Consider the following 17,863-nt stretch of genomic DNA (forward strand, 5'->3'; position numbering starts at 1 on the left):
TCAACAATATCGATATTCATCGGATTGAGACGGCTCGACCCCGCATCTGCCGCGCTCGATTCCTTTTGCTGAGGTACGTAGTCGTGTCGCCCTGCCCTGCCCTGCCGCTGCCGCCGCTGTTGTTATCTGCGCTGCCGACTTTGCCACGTTCCCAGCGTCTGCGACAGCCCTTTGCGCCCGTCGTCTGCCTGCACCCAGCCCGTCGCATCGTGCCTGCACCTGTAATTCCGTGCGCTGACAGCTCCGCCGAACAGCACAGGTGCTATTGTGCTCGAGTCGCCCGTGTGCGCCCAAAACCGTCGAGAGAAGCCGAATCGCGTGCGTGTGAGCGAGCGAGCGAAGAGAGGTCAAGGCCCGGTACCACAAGCGATCGACCAGGACACCACCCCTACGTCACCACCCCAAAGTATGGCAGCCGCAACCCAAACCGCTCGAACCTCCTCCCCGTCCTCCAAGATGTCCTCTCCCAAGGACAGCAAAACATCTCTTCCTACCGTCACCAAGACTGAAGGTGTGTATGCCCCCGTCGCTGCTGCCCCGTGACGCCCTCACCGCTGCTGCTTCCCACGCCTCCCCTTTCCCTGCCTGCGTCGCGCGCGCATGCATCGTCGTCATCCTCGCCGTCACACCATCACACATGCAAGCATTACTAACACCGTGATCAGCTGAGCCAGTAAAGGCCGAGTCGTCGCCCAAGGTACAGCGTAAGTAGTCCCGTCCCAACATCACCGTCGACTGTCAACTGTCGCTTTGCATCCATCTCGTCGTCCACCAGCACACGATGCTAACCCACCCCCAGCTGCGACCACCGAAGCGGCCACCAACGCAGACGCTGCCAAACCCGCAACCACCAATGCCCAGCCGTTGGCGCCTCCACCAAAGCCCGCGCCCTCGACCACTGGCGATACTCCCGACTACTTCAACACCGTCCACAACCCCTTCTCGCTCGAGCCAAACGTCTTCGAGCAGTCCTTTGGCGGCGAGTCTGGCAACCTACAGACACCTGGAGGCCGACCTATTCTTCCGCCCGTTGCGAACATTACGTCACCATCACCCCTACCGGGCATCACACCGGGGTGGCAGGGCTTACGCGCAGGACCCTTGAGCCCTGCTATGCTGAGCGGGCCGACTGGACAGACAGATTATTTTAGCGAGTCATTCCGAGGCTTCCCAACCCCGAACGAATCCTCTCTCCGCACCGGCCTTACTCCTGGCGGCGGTGGTTCCATGTTCCCAGCTCCTAGCCCGAACACCCAAGCCATCTTCAATCTCCAAAGTGCTGGCGTGACACCTGGTACTGCCGACTTCCAGCAGTCTGCTCTGCGCGCCGCTGCTCAACACCAAGCTAACAACAACAAAGCCACCTCCAACGCGCCCACGTCGCAGCCCGAAGCCGCGACCGCAGGAATGGACCGCCCTAACAACAACTACCAGCAGGCGCAGCAGCCACAACAGCGCGCCCAGAACGAACCATATCCCAACCATGACGTCAGTAGTGCCGCTAACGACCTGCTGTCCTTTGCCAGCCAAAACGGCGCTGCACGCAACAACCAGCCACCCTACTCGATGGCTCCCCAACAGCAATCGATGAACGCCGGGCACATGCCCGTCCAACCCGTCAACGCCAACCATGGCCGCCGTGACACCAAGGGTTCCATCAACAGCGTTCAATCTGCAGAGACCGGTGACTTCTCAGAGAGCGGCCAGAGTGAGCAAAACAAGACTGGTACACGGTCACGTGCGAAGAAGGGCGCCGCTAATGGCAAACAAGCTGCCGGAAACAAGCGCAAAGCTGAAGACGGCCCCAAGAACTCAAGAAAGAAGAGCAACGCCAACCAGCCCATGGGCGACGACATGGACGACGGCGACTCTGATGACGAGAACAACATCAAGGAGGAGGAGTACGATAGCAAGGGCCGCAAGATGACCGACGAGGAGAAGCGCAAGAACTTCCTCGAGCGCAATAGGTATGTCTTTTCTCTCCATCCCAACTTCAAGCTACTAACGTGTATCAGGGTCGCTGCCCTCAAGTGCCGACAGCGCAAGAAGCAATGGTTGGCCAACCTCCAAGCTAAAGTCGAACTTTTTAGTACAGAGAACGACGCGCTCTCTGCTACCGTCACTCAGCTTCGCGAAGAGATTGTTAACCTGAAGACTCTTCTTCTAGCTCACAAGGACTGCCCAGTGTCGCAGGCTCAGGGCCTCCATGGCGCCGCTATGAACAACTTCCTCGGCAGCGATATCAGCCATCAAAACCCATATGGCATCGCCCAGATGCAACCCAACGGCGTACACATGATGCCGATGCAGCAAGGCCAGATGATGAACCGGTTCGTATACCAACCCCAAAGGAACTCCAGCCCCGACGATCAAGAGAACGGGCGGTATCCTTCAAAGTACTGAGACAGTCACTCACCTTGTCAGGTAACTGGGCGTAAACAAGCTGCCTGACCATGTTACACGTGTACACCGCCATTGTCATGACTCTGCATCATGGCAATGACGCAAAGCGTGGGGCATGCGCAGCTCCGACGATCACGATGCTCTACCCGTACGACCTTGTAATCTACCCAACCTTCTCCTTCCTCTCCTACTCCTTGACGCATCGTCGTCTCTGTCACAACGCATGGACGGCGCTTGGCGTTACGTCATTATTGCATCCTCACACCCAGGGGATTGCAACTCGGGTTACCAAAACTAAATTTCGACTTTTCCCTCTCGGGCTGGGTGGGTGGAACGGCAGGGAATCATGGGGCTGGCTACGCACCTCATGCACGCGAACACGATTATTCCTAGTCGGCGATGACGACTTTCTTCATCCATTTCCTTCAGTAACCTGTCCGCCGTTTGTGTGTATATACGGTGTGTGCGAGGGCAACATTTCACTGGCGTTTCAACGGCGATTATACACCGGGTCGTTTTCTTCGTTCTTTGTTATTACTGTAGCGCGCCAGTCTAGAGCTGCGCTCGGCGTTCGGGATGCTTGGCTTCGAGCCTTCCTTTCCTTTCCGGTGGTGTATTCTGAACGCAAGAGCTTTGTCCTAACGTTTGTTTCTCGAGTCTACGATAACAACAGGGATTATGGCGTAGAGAAAGGAAATGGGAATACCTGTCGGCATGCGTATTGGTGTACAAGTATGGCTCGACAAAGTGGGATCTGTATGTATACCACAAGCAAATTAAGAGTTCAATTTCAAATTTTTCATTCGCTGCTTCATTGGGACCAAACCTGGTTTCCCTATTGTACCCTGGTTGGATATGGAGACGAGCTCACAAATCCTCATCATTTTAAGCAACATACAATAGGGAAGCAATCAAGACTAACGCAATAAAGTCTTTTTGAAGTTCGCGCCAATTCGCATGAAGTGTGCGACCTTCCTTCGCGTCACTGCAGTCAGTTGGAAATCATGACGCGTTACTGCTTACATTGTATTATAATTTGGGGAGTGATTAGTACAGAACCTATTGTATACATGTACGTAGAATATGAGACACACCCTCTGCAGATCAAGAATCTACGTAGGCAGTAAGTGGAGTATTTCTCCGACGACGCTCCTTTCTCCCATTCGTCGTGCGATGTCACTGAATATAGTCCCAGCACGAAAAATACTGCCAAAGCTTCAATATCTGTTTTCCTGCAGCGTAGTTGCGCTATGCAGTCTTCCGCGCAACTTGTGAAGCCGCCCTTCAGTTCAGTCTCGTCGGCCAGTAGCCTGCATTTCTCCGTGGATCGAGAGATACAAAAGGCCCAGCATCTACCGGCACTTCATGCCTATTCGAAACGCTATTAGGGCTCGTGCGAAGTTGCGGCCGTCGAAGAGATACCGGGGGAGGCGTTGATGTGGGGGCGGTAGCTGGCTGTGTTGACCCAGGACTTAAGCTTTCACAGTAGTTTTCCAAGGCTCTAGACATTCGTCCAAAAGCTTCGGTATGGTCAATGCCATGAAATCTGCGGTGCGGCCGGTTTTTCAACTCATATGATCGTGTCCACACGTCGTCTCTGGATGCGACAGGCTCATCTCTTTCTGTACGTGTGACAGGCATACCGGGGTTTGAAGATTCTCGATTTTCGCGAACCATGGGCGGGTCGTCGTGTGACGGACTGATGTGCTGTAAGTACGCGTTGTATTGACGAGCGCTTATCGGGTCTTCGGATTGTGGTGATGCAGGTGGCTGGTGAGCATCCTCCCTAGTGTTTGCAGACGCGTTGGCGGTTTCTGGGCTCTCATCTGACGTAGGAACCGTAGGCGAAGATGTCACCCTAGTATCTGCGCTACTCGCCATAGAGTACTGGGCATCGCAAAGCCCGGGTCCAAGTCTTCTTCCCAAGTCCATTCGTCTGAGGAACTCAAGTTCCCTAGTGACTCTGTCTTGCCGCCTGATCTCACTCTCACGTTGCTCTAATTCTCTTTCGCGGGATCTTAACAATGCTTCGCGTTCGTTAAATGAAGTCTGTGGCCCTCTACTGTTCTCATATGCAGACTGAAGTTCTCGGTGAATTCTCGAGGCGCGGCGCACAACCGCTTGAAGACGCACGCGCGTATCTGCCGTGGAAGTGTGCTGCTCGCTACTGATGTCCTGAATCATGTCCAGTCTTCGAAAGATCTCATCCAGATGACTACTGATCACTCCGTTGTTCGAAGCCCGTTCCTGCTCCAAGACGTTTCGCGTTCGATGAGCTCTCGCTCGTGATTCGACAAGCGCCGGCTCTTGTGGTAAGGTCAAACCTAGCAAACTCTCCGTGACGTTGACGTCTCGTGGCGCCGTCCAGGCAGGTGGTCGTTTGTACCATTCTCGTCGACATTGGGGACAACTGTTGTTACGTGGGCTTTCGCTGTCGAGGTAGTCTGCGAGACATTTGCGGCCAAAGCGATGGTAGCAGCCTGTTATGAGCACAGTGACGGCTTCGTGAGAAGGATCGTATAGATGTAGGCAGATGCAGCATGTTTCATCCTGGGATGCAGTTGGAAGGGCTGCTATATGCGACGTCCTCAGCTCTCGTAGGCTGTATACTGAATGGTCCGGGTTACTGTGTACAGTCAGTGACCTACTGGACTCTCAAAGAAGACAGGCACGAACTTTGAAAGGGATGATGTGAAGTTGAATGGCATATTTGTGATGTTAATCCCTGGCCAGTGTCTCAATAGGTGTGAGAAGAGGAGTGTTGTTTACAATCGACGTGCGCACAGAAGACGATTGTTTGACTGGGTGATCCTGCATGACCATAAGACTCCGCATCATGAGTACCGTGGATGAGAGTTCGAGTGCATTCCGTGTCTGTACAACTTCCAAAATTGGGTTTTGTGGGTATGCGGTGCGTAGAAAGCGTGTTATTCACGAACCATGGAATTGCTGTCCCTCGATTTGTCCTTATCTCAACAGAATGCGAAGGTATAATGTGAAGTCGAGGCTGCGCAAGATGACACAAGGGCAAAGGCACTTTTTTACGCGGCTCAAACCCCTGGTGGTAGTATCTAATCCACGCGCTGCGTGTAGCGACAACTCGGCTGCAAACATCACGAAAATGAGGCTGGTCGCCAATAATGGATGGGTGAGGGTGGATGCTTACGGTTTCCTGGCTCAATGCGGCCCTGAACCAAAACTGCTATACCAAAGTTAGGATTACTGCGGGCCCACAAAGTAAGGCTGCACTCTGACCCCTGCGCCGAGCTTGGGGTAAGAATTTGGTCTAGAATTGGCGGATGTGTGCGTTTCTGGGCACAACGGGTAACCGGATAACGATGCCTTTAATCTCCTCCTTTCCGAATGCCAACGCCGCGTTTGGGTCTCTAGTAGATTCCTTTGACACAAGACATTGGAGTACGTTCGGAAAATGAACCGTCGCGCGGCATGTGACTGTAGAGGTGAGGTTGGAGGCTCTCCCTCCACTCGGTGTCCTCTCTAGTTGTGGCTTTGTTCCGATGAAGACCCTTTTTCTCGTGATTTTGAAAGGAAATGGAACATGTTCAGCTTCGGATGTCTTAGAAGGAAGGATGAAGAAGAGTTGCTGGAGGTTCTTGGGTGCGTTGACCCCGCTAAAGCACGCACCCGTGCCACTGCCTAAGCTGCGCCACTTTCCACAACAAGTTGGGCACCCACAAATTGAGTAAGTGCGCTTCAGATGACAATATAAAGTGCAAACTCAGCATCAAGTTGAAGGTGCCTGCCAGCGAGAGACGGTCGTAAACGGCAGAGTTGTGTAAGGCGGAGGTGCATGACGCTGATTGGTGGAATCGCTCGCGCGTCTGTCATATTGTCCCACACCTGAGCAATTATACACCCCAACCATCCCCTCTCCTAAAGGATGCAGTGCTTTCTCCGAAATCCGGGGTTTTCAAAGCCGTCGCACTGCCGATGCGCTCTGCATGCACGCCACCATGTACTCCAGTATGTACCCCATATGAACGTTTTTTGAACACTCCCGAGGTCCACCAGTCAGGGTAGCTATCCCGCGCCTTGCAAGTAAAGAGCTTGGCTTGTATCGCGTGGTGCACTGCACGAGTTAACGGAGAATGTATCTTCCACTCTGCAATCGATCGGTCTTTTCGACGCCCTAGAGTCCTTCTGATTAACGCATGAAACTCCTGGTCTTGGAATTCTCACCTGTTTACTGATCAGTATCCACAAGGTGGAGGACATCATCCTTCGGTACCCATCAGAATCCTGCGCCTTTGCTAAATAATCTCCGCAGCCTATTACTGCGTCATGGTCTTTCTCATACAGTCGCAGTCGTGCAACATGCCCAGGTGAGCTGCGGAGAAAGTATTGCTCATCAGGCCGATTCTAAGCGACGTCGTCAATGAACAGCGTGAATTTTTGAATCGTTGAGAGCCGGTTCCTTCGCAGTGTTCCCATGAACGACAGTTCGAGTTGTCTTATGCATACCAAGACACCGTTCCTGACGGTGTTTCCTAGTTTGCCAGGGCCCGCCGCAAGCGGGATTCCCATCGCTAGCCCAGTTCTCTAGGCTGTATCCGTGCGGTGTCTCTAGGGAGGAAGGGTCAAAGCCAGTATTTGACTGTGATCAGTTGCCCGTAGATTAACTAGCAGAGTCGGAAGGCTGGCATGCTACTGGTGATGGTTTGCTGATATCGGTGACCAAGACAGCTTCAGAGCGCACAACTTTCCGCTATTCTCCGTCATACTGCGGGGAACGTAACCCTCTGGAAACACCAAGTCGTGTGGTATTTCCGCTATCGATAGTACCTCAATAAACCAAGAGCGGATATACAGGACAGAACCGGCGAAATGCTAGTTGGCGGAAGTAATGATGGAAGAGGAAATGAGAGGAGGGTTGCAGCGCTAAGCATTGCGCTATGGCATGTCACTGTCGCCCTAATAATGCAAGTGCCAACGCACGGCGGAGTTTGCTGGGCGTTTCACTTGTGCAATCACCATACCAAAACCACGTGGTACTATCCGATGTGCGCTTCCAAAGCGCATCCTTCTACACCAAGCCTCCGTAACAAGTCTTGGCAATGGCGCGACTCGGGCGGAAAGACGTTCGGCAGGATCGATATAGAAGTCCGCGAATGAGCGTGGAAAGATTGGGGAGGAAAGTCCTAATGTGGTAAGACGACTTGAGTTGAGGGTGCGAGGTTAGCAGTGCAGAAGGCGTGGCAAAGCTGCCTCAGCGTGCTATGGATAGAGCGGAGAGAAGGGGTTCAACTCCCTATAAGTAACGGCGAACATCCCACCGGTTAAGGTTCTATCCTTCAGCCAGAAGCATTCCGATATCCAAGGCTCCAGTAGCATTCTTTCTATCATTTCGTCTATTCCAGCTTCCGCTTTCGATCAATTTTTTCTCAACCCGAACACCATCCTTTACCATGAAGTTTGCAGGCATCCTCGCTGCGGCCACGGCCCTCCTCCCTGTTGCCCTTGGATGCAATGGATACGCCGGAGGTGTCCCTAAAGCCGTTGGTACCAAGACCAATAGCAAAGTCATTGAGGTCGCTGCTGGTCAAACCTACGATGGCCAGTGGTACCGATTCGACCGTGGTAGCGGTGCTTGCTCTGGTCAGTCTGAGGGCGGTGCTGCCGACGCTGTCTTCCTGCTCAAAGAAGGCGCTACGCTGCGCAACGTGATCATCGGCAAGAACCAGGTAAGTGTCAGGTCAAGTCCTGAAGTAGATACCTACTAAGACATGTTTAGGCGGAAGGTGTGCATTGCCAAGGCCACTGCACTCTTGAGTTCGTTTGGTTCGAAGATGTTTGCGAGGATGCCATTTCCATCAAAGAAGACAAGGCTGGAAAGGAGTCCTGGATCATCGGTGGCGGCGCCTACCACGCATCCGACAAAGTCGTTCAGCACAACGGATGTGGAACTGTGAACATCGTCAACTTCTATGTCAACGATTACGGCAAGCTCTACCGCTCTTGCGGAAACGTAAGTGATTTCAATCATCAAGATCAGGTTCCTGAACATCCGCTTACACGATCCTAGTGCTCTAAGCAATGCAAGCGCAACGTCTACATCGAGGGCGTGACCGCGGTCAACGGTGGTGAGCTGGCTGGTATTAACAGCAACTACGGGGACACTGCTACCCTCAAGAACGTCTGCGCTGATGCGAAGACCAAGTGCCAGATGTACACTGGTTGTGCTGGTGGCTGCGAGCCCAAAAAGGCTGGCACCTGCTCTGGCTAAGCTGATCCGCCGTTTCGGGCAGCGTCCAGCGTCCAGCGTCCAGCTTTGTCCAAGGAACTGAAGCTGGATTGGTGAACAGATGGAAAGGCGCTGTGCGGCTCATATTTTCTTGTAAATAAGTTTTTTGGATACATCTGTACATATCATCACTTCTTTGTCAATGTTTTCATCGCAAACTGCTTCATCGAGATGCGCTTACCTTAATCTGCGAGGCGGCTGGATGCTGTGCTGTTACCCCGTTCCCGCGCGAATGTCGAAGTGGATGCTCGGCGCGGCATAGCCACTGTAACTATGCATCGAAGCCTGATGCCAGACAGCTCAAGTGTATCTTTGCGCGCTCATCTAATGACAGCATACATGGCCGATGAGATGTTGGTGTCGAGTCTGTTGGCGACACAAGGGGGCCACTGCGGGACGGTGGTGGGGCCGGCGCATAATCGGTTTAACCAAGATTAGACCGCGCTAAACCTCGGAAGGTTCGCGAACTCCTCTCGAAGACGCGTTCCAACCCTTTGGCCATCAGCCACCCAACGTTTTGCCCCTTCGTTGCATCTGCCGATGCTATCGCTAGATCTCCATCAGTTTGCGCCTGTCTGATGCAGCATTATTTCTCCGTCATCGACCGACTGTCCCGGAAACTTCCTGATTGGCGCGGGAAGCCAGCAGAAGCAACCACGGGCACCTAGAGACGCGACTTGCCGATACGTACTCGTCTCTACCGCCCGAGGAACATCCGACGGTTTGACGGCCTGTACAAGACATTGTTTTACACTGGCAATTTCAGTGTCTCGTGCAGACCAGATTGTGGTGCTCCGTACCCCACGTTGGGTCTCGGTTGTGCGAGAAGGATTTTTCGCGGTCCATCAAGGACTCAACTGAATCTAAAACAAGCAACGTCTAGGCGCAACAAAGTCTAAGACAAGCAACATCCAGGGATCAACATCAACCCCACCTTAGGGCCCGCTGTCATTCAGCATGGCCGTGAATGAGCCAACCTATCAGTTCGCTTTGACGGCGAAAGAGTGCGAAATCCTACGCGCCATTCGCGCTGTCGAGCATAGCAATGCGCCTAGCGAGCAGCCAAGATTGTGGGTATACCCATCACATTTCCTACCCCAGAACTAACATGTTCAGATATCAAAAGCTGGAACTTCAGCTTAGAGACGAGAATGGAGATTCGCTGGGAAGCTGTGACGTCAGCCCGGAGAATATGGTGTTGGACTTTGTTGCCGCTTCGGCCGCGTTTTTGAAGGAGTTGGCAAAGGAGCCTGATCAGCGCAAGAAAGACTTGGCCGAAGTTGACGAAGGTGTTCACATCGATGACCGCGACTCTGTTCTGGGCTCACAGACGCAGGATACTGCTGCTGACCTCCCTGAGCCGGATAATGGACTCCAGACTCCGTCATGGGAGACATTCAGGAAGTCCAGCATCCCGCCGTGTGTCAAAGACGTCAGCTTCACTGTAAGCGAAGAAGATCTGACAACAGAGTTGCGCCAACGGTTACAAGACGACTACCCCGGCGTCACTATAGTAATACCCAAAACCAAAGCCGAAGAGGACAGAGCTCGTGAGGCTCATGCGACAGAGAAGCCCAGAGGAGTCAAGCAAATGATCATCGAGGTTGAAGAGACTGAAATTAGCGAGAATCCTGAGCTGGAAAGCAGTCTCCGAAAGACATACCCGTGGGCGCTGATGGAATTGAAGTCCGGCCCAAATATATCCAGAAAGCGCGCAAGGCGGATGACGGATAGCGACGCCGCAACGCCATCTAGACCAGACCCGGTCAAGCACATCGAAGACTTTGCCGCATACGTCTTGGATCCGCCCTCCGATGATGAATTTGGTTATCACTATCCAGTAGGCGATTGGGATCGTCTGACTTACGCGCGGAAGTTTGAAATCGCTCATGCGCGAGCGATTCAACATTACCATGGCAAGGCGGCTGACGGTGGAGGATGCAGTCAGTGTGCGGAATATGGCCATCAGTGCAGAGTCTACTTGCCGCAGCTTGGGAACCTAGCCCACATAGATTTCGGTCACACTTGCCAAAACTGCCGGCTCAGGCATCAACATTGCGACCTTCCCGCCGCCGTAAAACCCCCTCCGAGCACACCAACAGGACCAGCGGCACTCAGGCTCGATACACGGAACATCCATCACCGAGGTGAAACGGTAGATACGCCACCATTGATGAACGCCACACCAGGATCGCTAGTATCGAGAATGACGGCGGCCAATGGAAGGCGGTTCAACGATGAAGAGAATAACGGTCATACTCCAATAAGCGGGGATCCTGGCCTGGATATGATGGACTTCGCTGAGCAGATCAATCTCTTTCAAGATTACAGTAACCCCAAGGTCAAATCCGTCATCTTTGCGATGTACAGCCTCTTGGATAAACACGGCAGGGTCGAGCCGTTTGGCAAACACCGCTTAACTCTCGACCAATACTACCAGAACCTCTTCACTCTTTACATAGTCACGTATCTGCGTAAGGAGTACCACTCGGCTTATACTGTTTTGCTTCGCTTCCAGAACACGAACTACCACGAGACCGGAGAGCTGCCTAGCATAGAAAACGTCGTCCGCGCTTTTGAGTACCTCCCAACGCATGCCCCACTTTGTCGCTGGATAGTGATATTATACAGTTTCCTCTGGGGAACGCAGCACTATGGCAGCTGGGACATGTTCATGAACACGCACCCAAGTGTCAAGTCAAGGGTCCGCGCAGTCGCCAAACTTCTCTTCGGGATTTGCTACGTTCGCGATCCATTTACTACGGGAGGCGATGGGGCAGTACGGCAGCAGTGGTGTGAGGTCCACAACCATTCTACGGGGACCCGTGAACAGGAAGAAGCTTGCGAAAACATGAAGAGAGAGGAAAGATACTCGTCACGTATCGGTGAGAAGAGGAGGAGTGATGGATCACCAGTGCCGAGGCCTTACAAGGCTGCTAGAGGAGGACGGGGTAGAGGGAGAGGGCGTGGCCCAAGTAGGTGAGGCAAAATGGGAAGGCGTTCCCGGACTTTGGTATTTCTGGCATAGCGTTGTGATAGTGAAGTATGACGGTCTGAATGATACTTTGGATGTCTGCTCATCTTTTGTGTCTTGTGTCACTTACTTCCCTGTCCCAAGCATATTTGACCATGCGTGTGTATGCAACAACGCTGGTTTGAAGGTGCGTCAGCGTGAGCCACGTTGCGCCTCCACAAATGAGTGAACTTAGCTATTGAAGCTTTTCTACTTCTCATAGTGTACATCTACTAAACATCAGGATAAGACACCCAAATCGCTTTCCGAATACATCAAAGAAAGAGCCCTTGGGTTGATATAAGCTGTTCGCGAACTAGAAGAGCAGCTCATGTGCTGTACAAACCATTCATTTAACTGTATGTTAGTGCATCTCAGTAAAGACGGGTAAGAGGTTCCTCGAGTAAACTGTACCTACTCCCCCAATGTACACAACCAAAGTTCCCTCGCGAAAAGACCCCTCGGGCTCGAGCGCGAAAGACAGAGAAGTAAACTGTGCCTACTGCCCAATCTAGCTAGCTGCGGCAAACCAATGCGTGGAGATCTTCGCCGAAGCCATTGCGCAGATCTGAATGGAGACTTTCGATCACGATGCTACACGACACGATTTGGAAGAATGTGTAGTAATGTCTTGGAGGAAGGTGTCTCAGGCTGAGAAATCGGCTATCTAGATAGTGTTGAAGTATGTTGAGGCCGGCGTATTCTAAGGTTGCCTTGCATTCCCGAGCTTCCCGAGGTCGCCTACCTAACCCCGCACCCCCACAGACATTCATGGATGCTAACGGCGCCAGCTCTTCCTGCATCACCAACATTCTTCTTATGAGACATGGCTCTAAGTACTTATTCAATTGGCACCTGTCGCATCTAGTGCCTGATTAAACCCGAAGACTTCAATTCGCTGCTCGATTCTAATGCCCTTGCCCATCCTGTGGTACTGCCATGACTTTTCGCCGAAACGACTCAAAACCTCCTGCACCTATACCACGCTCATGCATTTGTATCCCCACTAATCAAAAGCATTACCAATTCGAACAACTGGCTACCACGACGCGCATATCTCTTCTAAATGCCGGATCCATAACAGGAAGGCTCCTTACCTAGGGAGCGTCCACTAAGCGAGCGAATTATGTAGCATGCCAGAAGCTCCACTTAACGCTAGGTCCATCCGAAGTCCCGCTGCCCCCTCATCTGAAACAGCAGCTTCAACGATTGATGTTCCACGACTCTTTTCCCACCCGCGCTGTTCTTTCTCACACATCTTTTTAAGATGTCGACGACTCTAGATTCTGGGTTTCTTTCGACAACTTATCGCCAATACAAGAAGGATACAGGTGCGTCTTTCTTGATGGCTTCAATCTAATAGGTTAGTGTGACTTATACGACGACAGAATACATTGCCGGCTGGCTAGTCGAAGCCTCAAAAAAACTCGGGTTTAGCCTCAATAGTGGACCAGCATCGGTGCCGGTAGAGTCACAACGCCTAAAAGGCAAAGATAGGAAGAAGGCCAAGGAGGCTGCCAAAGAGGCTGCCAAAAACCAGCCCTCTGCATATCACATCCGGACCGTCGACTTCATACCTATTGCCGAGGCTATTGCCAAACAAGCCAAGAAAGTCAAAGTGCCATCTCCGCTCCTGACAGTGTTCGGCAGAGCTATAAAAGCTAGGAAAGAGGCACAAGCTTGGTACAAATCTGCTAAACTTGAAGATGAAGGGCATAATCACTTCATAAACATACTGTCCAGAGTCCAGGAAATTCTGCGCCCTTTGGTTCCTGTCGCCAGAGCCGTTAAACCGGAGAAGTCCAATGGTGTCGACAATCGGTTCAAAAAGCTGACGGTGGAGGAAGTAGCGGACACGTCGCCAAAAGAGAATGTTGAACAGCAAGCCACTTTGCCGCCGGTTGTCACAGCGGATATCGAGCAGAGCGAAGAAGAGGCCGAAGAGGAGTTTTTCTTCGCAATACATTCGTTTCTCGCAGGAATCCACGAGATTCAGGACGTGGTACAAGATTCCTGGTTCAAGACACAGGACTTCAACAGGGACCTTATGGCGTCGGCTCTGCTCACAAACACTGCGATAGATCTTGTCAGGCGTGCTGAGAGCGAATTCGACCTTAATCTCAAGCGCCCATCCAGATACCCAGTATCAAAGTTTCCTGTGTGGTCCCTCCCTGCGCTCTTATATCATCACTACCACCCATTGCCGGATGACGTCAAGATCCACAAGGTAGTGGTCCCCTCAGATGTTAGTGTTCAGTTCAATGAGGACGAGTACGATAAGATTCACGCCAACTGGTGCTTTTGGCCTGCCTACACAGGTCTGCGATTCTGTGTGAACCGCATCAAGAAATTCCCCTATCTTGACGCCAACGAGGATGAGCTTCAGGCGATTGGTGCGGATTCAGTGCCACAGATTAAGCGGACGTTCGAGCTTGCCAAAGCGTTCCGGGTGTACACCTCAGCACACCAACGATTTTGGGCTCAAGATGAGGTAAGAGATCTTGGTGTATGAACTGCAAGAGAAACACGCTGACTTTGTACACCACCATCTAGGTAACCCGCGGCATGAAAATCATGTTCACAGATAAAGCCATCCCCATTTGGGTCACATTTGGCATCCAGACGCTTCTCGACATCCAGGACATCAAGGATAATCGTATGGGTGAAGGCAAAGGCTTCAACAATTCGTTCACTCATGCTCGGGTAACACTAAACGACGAGCTGAATGAATGGCCGGCGTTCGATGGATGGGAAGCCCCGTTCCCGGAGCTATTTGGTCCTCATACTCCATCTGGAGATGAACGCTCTCGGTGCAGGGACACCATGGACATCTATCACCAGCTTATGGAACATTCTGACATCCCTGCACTCAAATATAACCCAATACGTTGCGGTTTGATCAAGTACGATGTCTACTTCCAACTACATATTTGCGGCTGGCATCTCGAGGGGCAGAGTGGCCTTGCGTGCGTCTTGGGCCACCTCTATACTGCGGTATGTAAAGCTCAGTCCTGCCTAATTGTTCTAGAGTTTCCAAAACACCACACAGTGGCCTTGAGTAATCGTCAATCGGTACTAATATCAACCACTAGGGTAAACTACTTTATCCAAACGATCCTACTTGGCCTGACATGGAATACCTCCTCTACTCTCAGGATCCAAACCACATCTTCTACGGCGGCATACCCAAGACCCTTGACGAGTCATACCGTAAGATTAATCTTGCCTTTGGCAGCAAGATGCCCCGCATAGACAGCAGTGGGAAATACCGTTTCCACAAATCAAGTCGAATGTTTCAAGAAACGAGCTTATTGAGTCCGATTCTGCAGAGTAGGATGACAGGATGGAGCGACCACACCAACGAGTCCGTGGACGAGCTTGCCAGTAACCTCAATGTCTTGCTGTGCGACAAAACCGAACAAGGCCAACTAGCACGCCAGTTGGGCGCATCACAGGATTGGGTTGAAAGTGAGATTGACACTCGTCGGGTGGTGCGACTGTTCGAGGATGGTCCGGCAGATGGCTCTCCCGTGCTGCTTCGCGATCTGTCTCTATTTATAGAGGGCGAGATGCAGAACGTGTACTTCGACTGGATTTCGATGTACCGAATCTGTGGAGACATATGGAAAGAGATATTATCGGAACTAGCCGGAGACCCTGTCCTGGCGAAGCTCATGCCAAAGCCCACACCCGGGCTAGGCTTATACATCCTCAAGATAGCTTCCGAAGATGCAGCCAAGCAGAAAAAGATCGATCTCGACGATCCAGATCTCGCACCGCAGCTTCGAAAGGTATGGGCTTGCATCCAGAGAGTCATCCACAAGCGTTCGTCACACGAGTTCACCCCGCAATACAACATGTGTAAAGCCTGGCTTGGCGACAAATGTCTGGCTCAGCAAATGGCTCGCACATACCACACGGTAGCTTGGCAGCTGGTTGGTTATAACGTTCCCCAGCTCTACAAATTCTACGAGAACTGGGATTTAGACGACAAGATAGATAGCGGCGTGCTCGCCCAAATCCCTGCTCACAATCGCATGAACGAGATATACCGCGAACGCAACCGAGATCTACTGTTAGGAGGTCTGCGCGATGAGTGCATAAGGGACCAGTATCACAGCAATGACTACTGCGGACGCTGTCGCCGCCGTAATTTCTTCCTTGACCATTACGGCTCAGCGGCGTCGCTCAGAGGTACGGAGCTAGTGCAAAAACACCTAGGGCGGAAGTACCATGGACAAGACGACAAGAGTTTGGAAGAGGATGATGTACGGAAAGCCGTGCTCAAGAAAATGTTTGAAGAAAAAGGTATCACGTTCCTCGACGGCGACGATGAAGGCTCTGAGGGTACTTCTGACACTGTGGAGGGTGAGGTGTTAGGGGAACATGAAAATGCGAAGATCAGGCCTACAGTTGACGGAAAGTTCCAGGTCGAGATGTCAGTCAGGTCTATTTTTCATCGGCCAGGTGTTTGGCGGAGTCTTGGTAGTCCCCTGAGCAGCGAGGACGGCAGCGAGGACGGCAGCGAGGACGGCACTGAGGACGGCATCCACGATTCTTAGAGCGCAGTGGTATTGTGATTAGATAGTCTCACAATCCGCACCTGTATCAGCGTATCCACAATGATGCGAGACTAGTATCAGTGAAAGTCGTCATCCGTGCCCATCCAAATCATTGACTACGTGCGGCAAAGTTGACTAGGCAGAAGCTATATCAAGAGCTGCGCTTCAACTTTACGGGTGGTCGATCTATTTGTTAAGTTGTATGTAGTAGATACAAGATTTACCGCACCCGTTAGAAGTCCATTTTCTTGTCTCTCAGCCTCGTCTCGCCAGGCGTGGCCTCGCTTGACCCCGCATTCTCGCCAACATGCTGACGAGCCAGCCTTCTTTGTTCTTACATCTTCAACACCCATCCTACTTCTCTCACACTCTGAGGCACGAGCAATGTTTTCGCGTTCCATCCTACTGACCCTGCGAGATGATCGACGACAACTCTGAAGAGGAGGGCCGACGCTACTGCCAGCTTCGCTCAGGAGACGCAAGCGCAGACCCACTGCCCCGCTTTCACTACGAGCCTCTCGAACCCCGCTGCATCCGCATTCTCGAACTCCAGCCTGGTCAACGATCCGACCCATTCCTAGGCAGATTCATCATCGTGAACGTTGACAGTGGATTCGTGTACGATGCGCTGTCGTACATGTGGGGTGATGCGACGCAGGCCGATCAGGTCGTTGTGGACGGCGCCGCTATACCGACGGCATGGAATCTGACCAGAGCATTGGAATATCTGCGCGACTTCGCAGGGCCGGAGCCACCGAGGATATGGATCGATGCGATATGCATTAATCAGAATAGTCTTGAGGAACGAGCCGAACAGGTCGCCATGATGCGGACCATCTACCACAATGCTTCCTGTGTGCGAATTTGGATCAATGAACCGTCGATCGACGAAGAGAGTGCGGCCGTAGCAGCTCTCAAAAGCTTCAAACCCAGCCCAGTTGCAGAACACCGTGGCCTGGGTGATGAGCCCAGCTTCTGGGATCCTCTGGTATCGATGTTTAACAATGGGTACTGGAATCGTATCTGGGTGTAAGTGGATTGACGATTGCGTGATTATAGAGTATCAGCTAATGCGGTCGCCTTCATGCTGTTAGACGGCAAGAGGTTCTTAATGCGCGAAAACTAATGCTACACTGTATGAACGTTACTCTCGACGGTGTAGCGGCTGCAAGCTTTCAGAAAGCCATAGACGACGTTTTCCATGACGATTCCCGTGACCATTTCAGCAAATGGAGCCTCAATACTGTATTTAAGTTGAGAGGGCAATCAGTCAGGCCTGTTAGCGCCGAGATGTTTGCTGTTCATGGTGAACAGGGGCATCGAGATCCGCTTATCGATATACTTTTCACTAGTTCTGATATGGAATTGTCCAAAGGTCAAGATCGCTTGTACGCTCTTATGCACTTGGCTAAAGACTACGAAGAAGGAGGCATTAAAGTCGATTATAACAAGACTGAAGCGCAGGTCATGGTAGATGCAGCCGCATACCACATCAGCCACCATCAGAACCTCGACTTTCTGCATATGAGCTTTCGAGATGATGAGACTTCCAATCCAACGTGGATCCCAGAGGATTGGATGGGAAATAATCCTGAAGGATTCACGCTATATTGGGATGCGGAT

General features: G+C 52.0%; 4 protein-coding genes across 4 annotated transcripts; all 4 read left to right on the plus strand.

Annotated features, from left to right (window-relative positions):
• Positions 1-456: 456 nt before the first annotated feature.
• Positions 457-2,403, plus strand: J4E78_006096 (uncharacterized protein; the record flags this gene model as incomplete). The annotated part of the gene is made up of 4 exons (XM_049366710.1): positions 457-511; positions 666-704; positions 800-1,967; positions 2,016-2,403. The coding sequence occupies 4 exons, from the start codon at positions 457-459 to the stop codon at positions 2,401-2,403; spliced, it is 1,650 nt and encodes a 549-aa protein (XP_049221416.1).
• A 5,426-nt stretch (positions 2,404-7,829) lies between these two features.
• J4E78_006097 (uncharacterized protein) lies at positions 7,830-8,647 on the plus strand (the record flags this gene model as incomplete). The annotated part of the gene is made up of 3 exons (XM_049366711.1): positions 7,830-8,105; positions 8,156-8,389; positions 8,447-8,647. 3 exons carry the CDS (start codon positions 7,830-7,832, stop codon positions 8,645-8,647), a joined length of 711 nt encoding a protein of 236 aa, XP_049221417.1.
• Positions 8,648-9,622: 975 nt separating this feature from the next.
• Positions 9,623-11,648, plus strand: J4E78_006098 (uncharacterized protein; the record flags this gene model as incomplete). The annotated part of the gene is made up of 3 exons (XM_049366712.1): positions 9,623-9,628; positions 9,650-9,735; positions 9,782-11,648. 3 exons carry the CDS (start codon positions 9,623-9,625, stop codon positions 11,646-11,648), a joined length of 1,959 nt encoding a protein of 652 aa, XP_049221418.1.
• Positions 11,649-12,667: 1,019 nt separating this feature from the next.
• J4E78_006099 (uncharacterized protein) lies at positions 12,668-16,240 on the plus strand (the record flags this gene model as incomplete). Its single annotated transcript, XM_049366713.1, has 4 exons — positions 12,668-12,675; positions 13,125-14,169; positions 14,232-14,672; positions 14,771-16,240. The coding sequence occupies 4 exons, from the start codon at positions 12,668-12,670 to the stop codon at positions 16,238-16,240; spliced, it is 2,964 nt and encodes a 987-aa protein (XP_049221419.1).
• Positions 16,241-17,863: the final 1,623 nt, after the last annotated feature.

Source organism: Alternaria triticimaculans (genome assembly GCF_023758025.1).
Source record: "Alternaria triticimaculans strain BMP 0046 chromosome Unknown scaffold_8, whole genome shotgun sequence".
Classification (NCBI taxonomy): Eukaryota; Fungi; Ascomycota; class Dothideomycetes; order Pleosporales; family Pleosporaceae; genus Alternaria; species Alternaria triticimaculans.